This window comes from Pseudorasbora parva, chromosome 15, assembly GCF_024679245.1.
Source record: "Pseudorasbora parva isolate DD20220531a chromosome 15, ASM2467924v1, whole genome shotgun sequence".
Classification (NCBI taxonomy): domain Eukaryota; kingdom Metazoa; phylum Chordata; class Actinopteri; order Cypriniformes; family Gobionidae; genus Pseudorasbora; species Pseudorasbora parva.
The window spans coordinates 45,672,829-45,682,828 of NC_090186.1; the positions used below are offsets into that span (position 1 = coordinate 45,672,829).

At 43.9% G+C, this 10,000-nt stretch overlaps 2 protein-coding genes across 7 annotated transcripts in view; both read left to right on the forward strand.

Moving 5' to 3' along the window:
- Positions 1 to 3,796: 3,796 nt before the first annotated feature.
- Positions 3,797 to 10,000, forward strand: part of pak5 (p21 protein (Cdc42/Rac)-activated kinase 5) — a 47,814-nt gene continuing 41,610 nt past the window's right edge. Inside the window, exon 1 of one of the 6 annotated variants that reach the window (XM_067418411.1) lies at positions 3,797 to 3,950. Coding sequence is in view for 1 of the 6 variants with exons in the window: in XM_067418409.1 (XP_067274510.1) it covers positions 8,833 to 8,881 (49 nt within the window). In the remaining 5 variants the exon portion in view is untranslated. Of the gene's footprint in view, positions 3,955 to 8,597; positions 8,709 to 8,785; positions 8,882 to 10,000 lie in introns of those variants that run through there. The other 5 variants (XM_067418410.1, XM_067418412.1, XM_067418409.1 and 2 more) reach the window with 5 other exon arrangements.
- LOC137041064 (putative uncharacterized protein FLJ45035) lies at positions 7,362 to 7,934 on the forward strand. Its single transcript, XM_067416989.1, has one exon. It carries the CDS (start codon positions 7,362 to 7,364, stop codon positions 7,932 to 7,934), a length of 573 nt encoding a protein of 190 aa, XP_067273090.1.

Here is a 10,000-nt window from a genome sequence, read left to right on the forward strand (position 1 = left end):
TATGTGGTTCAGATACAATAATAGTTTGAGTTTCTATTTATGAAACAAATTTCCTTCAGTGTATCAACTCACATTTTTAATTTCAATAAACTCAAAATTTTAAGGCAACCAGGTTACTCACTTTTTTAAGTTAAACCAACAAGAATGTTTCAGTGTGGGGAGGTTTTGATTGGCAGTACCCAGCCTGGTGCACTGAAGCGGTGTACCCAGTTTGGTGAACTTAAGGATTGAAGTACAGTGAACATGAGCACCACGTTAAGTGAACTTAAACATACAAGTTTTGGGAGACTCCATTACTCAATTTAATTGAGGGAACGATTTACTAAAATGAATTGAGTTAAATCAACTGATTAGGGTTTTCAGTGTACAACTTAACATTACTAGAACATCCTTTGAATGTTGCAGTTAAAATGTGATATCTTGGTTCACATTTAACGCTATAAGAACACTTTTTAAATGAGAAAACATTCTTAAAATATTCGTTAAACGTTAGATTGAAATGTTTTCTTCAGAACATTAATCGAACCTGTAGGCGTAGAGCATTCCCTGCCCGCTGGGATTAAAGCGTCCGCTAAATGCGTAGACGTAAATGTCTCCTCTGAGCGTTACCTTTGAGTGTTTATTTAGCTAAGATGTGAAGTGGAATTAAATCAACAGGAGCCGTTATTTTTGATTATGACAAAAAAAGAGTCATGTTTTTTTTTAATCTACAGAAATCTTAAATTAAAGTTCTACGCACACATTTCAAGGCTGACATGAAGAATTATAAACCAATAGAATTCATTTACAAATAATGAGATCCTCTTATTTTGAGTACTGATGTACACCCTTTACCGTTCTTTTTTGTCTTCCCTTTTTCTTTTTCTTTAATATGTGAGTATTTTCTTTAATATATTTGATGTGAATGTTATCAATCATCTTTATTTATATCGCTCTTCTCCAACAGCTTCAGTGTTAAACAGGACAATACTGCAGCAGAACGGGTGAACATTATCCTGAATGTTTATCTTATGATTCCTGATGTTAAACATTTTAGTAATGTTTCATGATGTTATGTAATTATTCATATGTGAAACGTGTATCTTCTGAAATCCCACATGTATATTTTGGAGGGGAAAAATGACATTGTGTCGTGACGTCATTCACGTGCTGGTCAGTGTCACGTGTCATCACAGTGCTAAACAAACCGGATCCGCTTCGGATTCTGAACGCCGAAGTGAATCGGGAACCGGGTCGGTGTTTATAATCCCACGAACACGCGGGAGTGTGACGTCACCCCGTTATATCCACCGAAGCGATCCCACGTGAGTGACGTTTCGAAGCCTCGAGGGATTAGGCTTGTTTGAGATGCGTCTTGCATCGCCTGAAATAAAGGCGAGCCTAGGCGGCTGCAGTGAGGGGAGGAGTGAAAAAAGTGCAGGCAAGCCGGACAGTTCTCTCTTCTCGTAGTGGATCAGACACCTGTGAGATCAGTTGCGGATATCGCGGGATTCACACTCGTGAGCTTTGTTGCTGATAAACTGGATGTAATGTCAGTTCTGTTGCTTTTATATGAAAATAAATATTATGAACAAGGCACCCAAAGTTTTTGTTATTTATTTCCTTTCGAAAGGCCTGCTTATCAAGCATTTTTACTTTAATTACACACATGTTTTTATATATTTTTATTAATATGATAACAATCACATAACCCACAGAAAGACCGAGAGTTTGAGAATATGCACACATAATTTATACACATAAAAACATGATACCAGAGTTTTAAATTCAAATATATTAAAAAACAACCTTGCATCACGGTTATTTAAACCAATGAGCATTAAGCTGTGTCGTCAGCAAGTCGTTTCCCATCATGCTTTTGCTCCGCGCAGTCGGTGGAGAGCAACTGCGCTCGACTGCAGAATCCGACACATCCGCCTCGCCATCGCGAGAGATTTTTGACATACGTCAGCATGACATCAGAGCAAGGCGGACCGCCCTCGGACACATTTCTAACCGGCATGCATCTCGCGCTGATCACCGGTGATCGATTCTGCGCAGATTTTGCTCATCTCAAACAAGCCTATTATTTCATCGATATCAGGCTTGTTCGACTTCACCCAGCGATGCGCAGACCGATCGGCGGCTGACTTAAAGCAGTGCATGCCGGTTAGAAATTTTGTCCGACTTGAGACAGCGCCGACGGCACGTGACTGTTACGTATGTCAACAAAGTACCGCGAGAGCGATTCGAGAGCAGGCGGCTGATGCAGCCGCTGCAGATTCTCAAGGGGGACTGCAGGAGGATGCACAAGCTCTGATGACGACACAGCTGATCCACGATTGGCCGATTCGCCGTATGACAGCGATCACGTGCGTTTCGTGTTTATTCTGAAAACTTATGTCACGCTAATGCTCACAAATCATTTATTTATAACAGTAAAACCTCTTTTTATGTAGTCGCGATGTTATATTGTCATGTTTATCAAACTAAAACTGATAAAAACCGTTGACAACACTTCATTGATAGTGTGGTTTATATGTTGAACCTTTAATCTTGTCCAAACAGACGCTTTATTAAGCAGTATATAAAGTACTGGATGAAAATATCATTTGAAACATCTGTGTATTTGAGAAATATTGCATTTATTTAACTTTAGCTGTGATAAAGTTTGCAAACACAGCTCAAGCGTCACCACGGGAAGCAGAAAGTGTCCGACTTCACGTCTCCGTTTGCAGCTCCTCCCCGCCGGCACTCGGCTACTCTCGGCGATCGCATGCATCCAGCCGCAGCCGATGTCGAACACACCTATCATCATTTCGGCGACATTACTAACTCTACTATGGCGAAGGCCTCGCTCATGAATATTAATTAGACTTCACTATCCAATGACTTGCAACGTTGTCTTGTTTCCTGCCAATCAAAGGCTTGTTTCTGAATATTAATTAAACCGAGGTTGCTTTGTAACCCTCCAATGGCGAAGACCTAGCTTATGAATATTAATTAGAACATTTAACTCCTCCCTTCTTTTACTTTTATTTCCCTTTTTGAAAAAAAAAATGCAGATATTCTGCTATTCTAACCAGTTCTAGGATGTTGTTCTTCAGTTGTCATGTTATAGCCTTTTTGTCGAATATTTGAACATACAGAATTGTATACATTTTCAAACCTTTTATTTTATATAATTCTAGGTCAAATTAATAAAAGTAAATGCAATCGCAATGGTTTCTTTAATGGGCAACTCTTAAAGGGATAGTTCAGCCAAACTTAAACACGACCCATGATTTCCTCTCAGCTCATCCTAGGTGTGTGTGTGTGTGTGTGTGTGTGTGTGTGTGTGTGTGTGTGTGTGTGTGTGTGTGTGTGTGTGTGTGTGTGTGTGACATTCTGCTCTCAGACGAACACAATCACAGTTATATTAATAAATGTCCATATTTAACAAACTAAAATAACTAACTTCCGTCAGGAATATGATGATAAATGACCTTTTATGGACTTTAAAACAGAAACAGTCATTTACACAGTAAAGCTTGGAAAAGCCAGGACATTTATTAATATAACTCTGATTGTGTTCGTCTGAGAGCACACACACACACACACACACACACACACACACACACACACACACACACACACACACACACACACACACACACACACACACACACACCTAGGATGTCGTGTTTATGTTTAGGTGAACTATCCCTTTAAGTGCTGAATTTTGACATGTTGGCGCTGACGTCACTTCGCTCCCGTCCATAGGCGCACGCTTGGCTCATGAATATTCAGATGCCAGCCTTGGCCATAGTAGCGTCCGCGGATTGGCTGTCAGGTGCCGTGATTGCCAGAGCCCGGATGTAGCGCGCAGACTCCAGCTTTATCCGGAGAATAACATGGCCCGGACCAGCACAGCCCATCTCTCCCCCAGCAGTGGCGTCCGGCGGCGGGGCGTGTGAGCGCTGACGGCCGCGGTAGGTGAGGACCTCCAGCACTCTACCCTAGCAACCAGCCGCCGTGTGATTGGATGCGTTTCGCTGCTAATGCATTAGGACAGGGCTGCAAGTCTCGTGCACGAGCTTCAGCACGCGCGCGCGCTCCAATCGCTTTCAGCACCGAGGACAGCGGCGCGCGCCTGCATGATTAACGCACGAGTGCAGAAAATGGTGTGTGTGTGTGTGTGTGTGTGATGAGACGCTGTCATTAATAATGGCATTGATGCCAACAGCACCACCGCTGGCTGTGATCTACGGAAGCCCGCGTGCAGCTGCTAACGGTGACCTTTATGCGCTTATGACTGCCTGTGCTGGACCTGAGCTCGCGAGTGTGTGACAGTGTTTGTGATGATGACGTCATTACGCACTACAACGTGACCTGGTGAGGTCAAACACTGGATCTGATCCCACAAATAATGAGTAATAACTCACCATAGCTCGTGTGTGTGTGTGTGAGAGAGGGAGAGAGAGTGTGTGTGTGTGTGTGTATGTGAGTGTGTGTGTGAGTGAGACTGAAAGTGATTGAGTGTGTGTATGTATGTGAGTGTGTGTGTGTGTGTGTGTGTGTGTGTGAGTGTGCATGTGTGTGTGTGTGTGTGAGTGTGCATGTGTGTGTGTGTGTGTGTATAAGTGTCTCTGTGTGAGTGTGTGTGGGAGTTTATGTGTTTGTTAGTGTGTGTATAAGTGTCTCTTAGTTGTGAGTGTTTGTGTGTGAGAGTGTGTGAGTGAGTATGCTAGTGTGAGCGTGTGTGTGTGCATGTGTGAGAGTGTGTGAGTGTGTGTGTGAGAGAGAGAAACAGAGAGAGAGAGTGTGTGTGTGTGTGTGTGTGTGTGTGTGTGTAAGTGTGTGTGTGTGTGAGTGTGCACGTGTGTGTGGGAGTGTATGTATGTGTGTGAGTGTGTGTGTGTGTTTGTGAGTGTGTGTATAAGTGTCTCTTTTTGATTGTGTGTGTTTGAGAGTGTGTGTGAGTGTGCATGTGTGTGTGTGAGAGTGTGCATGTGTGAGAGTGTGTTTGTGTGTTTGTGAGTGTGTGTGAGAGTGCCGTGGCCATGTTTCCCCCTGTGTGTCATCCCCTCTTCTCTTTATATCAGTCTGCAAACGTCTGGCACTGAGGAGACGAGCTGCTCAAGTTTAGGAATAGGAATGTTGTCCCATTCTTGTCTAACACAGGCTTCTAGCTGCTCAACTGTCTCAGGTCTTCTTTATCGCATCTTCCTCTTTATGATGCTCCAAATGTTTTCTAATGGTGAAAGATCTGGACTGCAGGCTGGCCATTTCAGTGCCGGATCCTTCTTCTGCGCAGCCATGATGCTGTAATTGATGCAGTGTGTGGTCTGGCATTGTCATGTTGGAGAATGCAAGGTCTTCCCTGAAAGAGACGCCGTCTGGATGGAGCAGATGTTGCTCTAGAACTTGGATAGACCTTTCAGCATTGATGGCCTTTCCAGATGTGTAAGCTGCCCATGCGACGGCGAATGGCGCGGTGGATTGTGTTCACCAATGTTTTCTGGAAGTATTCCTGAGCCCATGTTGTGATGTCCATTACAGTAGCATTCCTGTGTGTGATGCAGTGCCGTCTAAGGGCTGAAGATCACGGCCATCCAGTTTGGTTTTGACCCTTGACCCTTACGCTCAGAGATTGTTCCAGATTCTCTGAGTCTCTGGATGATATTATGCGCTGTAACAAATGTTATTCTTTAAGGATAAACCCCTTGAGATGCATCATCTCGTTTTCAAGGGGTCCTAATACACCGCATTAAAGAACGAAACACAAAACGACAACAGTCATCTAACCTAAATCACCAGACAAAAAGATTTGTGGTCAAACATTAATAAGTGTACTCATTTAATCTAAAACAATTACAACAAGTTTCAAAACAACAGAATAAACATTTAAACATATAAAATGAAGTCAGCGATCCGCCTTTTAGAGGACGACTGTAGATGATGATACTCCAGACTCTGTGCAGTGTTTCTCAGAGAAACTCCTTTCTGATATCACTCCACTATTGTCCGCCGCAGCATTGGGGGAACTGGTGATCCTCTGCCCATCTTCTGAGAGACGCTGCCACTCTGAGAGGCTCTTTTATACCCAATCATGTTGACAATTGACGTAATGAGCTGCAGATTGGTCCTCCAGCTGTTCCTTATATGAACATTTAACTCTTCCGGCCTCTTATTGCTCCCTGTCCCAACTTCTTTTGGAATCGGGTATGTACAATATTAGGTTAATATCTCATAATCATGATTTTTGTTTTGTTTAAAAATCTCTTGAGTGAATGATTCAATGACTCACTCCTAAAGACTTCACTTGTTTCATTACTGGATGAATCAGTGTTTTTGAGTGAATCTCTTGAGTGAATGATTCAATGACAAACACAGTCGCCACCCACTGGTGTAACGATGTAATTGATGCAATATTTATTTTAATCTTTTATCCCAGTATTTCTATGATAATCTGAATGATTGTAAGAGTGTTTGTGAAGCTGTTTAATATCTAAACATGATGGCGTGTCTCTCTGGATCAGATCTGAGTCGCTGTGGTGAATCGCTGCGTCGCTGTGGTGAATCGCTGTGGTGAGTCGCTTTCTGTGAAGCGCTGAGTCGCCGTGGTGAATCGCTGTGGTGAGTCGCTGAGTCGCCATGGTGAATCGCTGAGTCGCTGTGGTGAATTGCTGTGGTGAATCGCTGAGTCACTGTGGTGAATCGCTGAGTGGCTGTGGTGAAACGCTGTGGTGAATCGCTGTGGTGAATCGCTGAGTCGCGATTCGCCGTGGTGAATCGCCGTGGTGAATCGCTGTAGTCAATCACTGAGTTGCTGTGGTAAATCTGAGTCGCTGTGGTGAATCGCTGTGGTGAGTCGCTGTGGTGAGTCACTGTGGTGAATCGCTGTGGTGAGTCATTGTGGTGAATCACTGAGTCGCTGTGGTGAATCCCTGTGGTGAATCGCTGAGTCGCTGTGGTGAATCGCTGTGGTGAGTCATTGTGGTGAATCACTGAGTCGCTGTGGTGAATCCCTGTGGTGAATCACTGAGTCGCTGTGGTGAGTCGCTGTTATTCAGGTGTGCATCAGAGCAGAATTAAAGAGCTTTGGCATCAGTTTACAGGCAATTAAAGAATCGTTAGAGCTGCTGCGTCGCTCGATGAGCACAGCAGGTCGCAATCACTCCCCGCGGTTTTGTGCTTGAAATAACAATGGCAGCCAAAAAAAATGGAAAAGGCTTCAGAAAACAGGGCTGGAGGTCAGTGTTTATATAGTGCTGTAGGAGATCTGTCTGAGATCTGATTGGCCATCACCTCTCCTTTATCCAATCAGGACGCAGGAGAAGGAGCTTCATTCACTTCCTATAATTCACTCTCATACTCAAACACGGCACAAAAGTCAAGTTATGGGAAGCTATGGGAAGTTATGGGAAGCTACGGGAAGTTATGGGAAGCTATGGGAAGTTATGGGAAGCTACGGGAAGTTATGGGAAGCTACGGGAAGTTATGGGAAGCTACGGGAAGTTATGGGAAGCTACGGGAAGCTGTGGGAAGCTATGGGAAGCTATAGGAAGCTGTGGGAAGCTATGGGAAGTTATGGGAAGCTGTGGGAAGCTATGGGAAGCTACGGGAAGCTACGGGAAGCTGTGGGAAGTTATGGGAAGCTACGGGAAGCTGTGGGAAGTTATGGGAAGCTACGGGAAGTTATGGGAAGCTACGGGAAGCTGTGGGAAGCTATGGGAAGCTATGGGAAGCTACGGGAAGTTATGGGAAGCTACGGGAAGCTGTGGGAAGCTATGGGAAGCTATAGGAAGCTGTGGGAAGCTATGGGAAGTTATGGGAAGCTACGGGAAGCTGTGGGAAGCTACGGGAAGCTGTGGGAAGTTATGGGAAGTTATGGGAAGGTATGGGAAGTTATGGGAAGCTGTGGGAAGCTGTGGGAAGCTACGGGAAGTTATGTAATGTGTCAGGCGAGATGAGTCTGTGTTTTGCATCTCCGTGTTTTTAGCCGATGTTTCCGCTCAGGAATGGCATTATTTATATATAATATACATGCATTAATTATTGATCATGTCAGCGGATGTGTTCCACCTTCCCATGCTCTCATTTCAGAACATCATGAGAGGGGTTGATGAAGTCTCACTGTTAAAACACACACACACACACACACACACACACACACACACACACACACACACACACACACACACGCATACACACGCATACACACACACACACACACACACACACACACACACACACACACACACACACACACACGCATACACACACACTGAGAAGACAGACACGTTGTCTGACAGACGAGGTCAAACGAGTTTAGTGAGATGTTGCTGTTGCAGAGTGTGTGTGTCTGTGTGTGTGTGTGTGTGTGTGTGTGGTCACTCTTTCACACAGACTACTGACCCGTGTGTTCCTCAGACTGTGCTGTCAGTGGAGTGTGTGTGTGTGTGTGTGTGTGTGTGTGTGTGTCTGTGTGTGGTCACTCTTTCACATGGTCTACTGACCCGTGTGTTCCTCAGAATGTGCTGTCAGTGGAGTGTGTGTGTGTGTGTGTGTGTGAACGCTGCTGTAAATAGCCTCGGGCGTGTCCAGTGTGTGTGTGTGTGTGGGACAGATGGTGTGAGGACAGACTGGAGCCGCTGTCACTGCGGACACTGGCTCATTGTTGAGATGGACACGAGGACGAGTCAAACTCTGCCATCTGTGTTTGAGCTGCTGACTCGGCCAATCACGTGAGTCTGGGGGCGGGGCTATCTGTCCGACCGACCAATCGCAGGTGTTTTAGAAACATGCGCTTAGCTTATATATACACACAGTTCAGTTTTCCTCAGAGAGGTTTCTATTGTTTTGGAAGAAATGAATACTTTTATTCATCAAGGACGCATTCAGGTGATCAACAGTGACAGTAAAGACATTTATATTTATAAAAGATTCTGTTTAAAATAAATGCTGTTCTTCTGAACTTTCTATTCCTCAAAGAATCCTGACACAGCCCAGTCATGTGATTAGGAGGCGGGGCTATCTGTCCAGCTGACCAATGACAGACGGGCAGCATTTGATACAGTCTTTATTAGTAGTGTTGTGATGTTGTGTAGTGTTGTTGTGTAGTGTTGTGTTGTGTTGTTGTGCAGTGTTGTGTAGTGTTGTTGTGTAGTGTTGTGTTGTGATGTTGTGCAGTGTTGTGTAGTGTAGTTGTGTAGTGTTGTGTTGTTGTGCAGTGTTGTGTAGTGTAGTTGTGTAGTGTTGTGTTGTGTTGTTGTGTAGTGTTGTGTAGTGTAGTGTAGTGTTGTCTTGTGCTGTTAGTCCCAGGATGCTGTATTCTTCCTCTAGTGTTTGTAATCCCATGGGTTAGTTGTGTAGTATTATGTAGTTGTGTAGTGTTGTGTAGTTGTTTAGCGTTGTGTTGTTGTGTAGTTTTGTGTTGTGTAGTGTTGTGTTGTGTAGTGTTGTGTTGTGTTGTGTTGTGTTGTGTAGTGTTGTGTTGTTGTGTAGTATTGTGTATGTTGTGTAGTGTAGTGTTGTATTGTGCTGTTAGTCCCAGGATGCTGTAATCTTCCTCTAGTGTTTGTAATCCCATGGGTTAGTTGTGTAGTATTATGTAGTTGTGTAGCGTTGTGTAGTTTTGTGTTGTGTATGTTGTGTAGTGTTGTGTTGTTGTGTAGTATTGTGTATGTTGTGTAGTGTAGTGTTGTATTGTGCTGTTAGTTCCAGGATGCTGTAATCTTCCTCTAGTGTTTGTATTCCCATGGGTTAGTTGTGTAGTATTATGTAGTTGTGTAGCGTTGTGTAGTTTTGTGTTGTGTATGTTGTGTAGTGTAGTGTTGTCTTGTGCTGTTAGTCCCAGGATGCTGTAATCTTCCTCTAGTGTTTGTAATCCCATGGGTTAGTTGTGTAGTATTATGTAGTTGTGTAGCGTTGTGTAGTTTTGTGTTGTGTATGTTGTGTAGTGTTGTGTTGTTGTGTAGTATTGTGTATGTTGTGTAGTGTAGTGTTGTATTGTGCTGTTAGTTCCAGGATGCTGTAA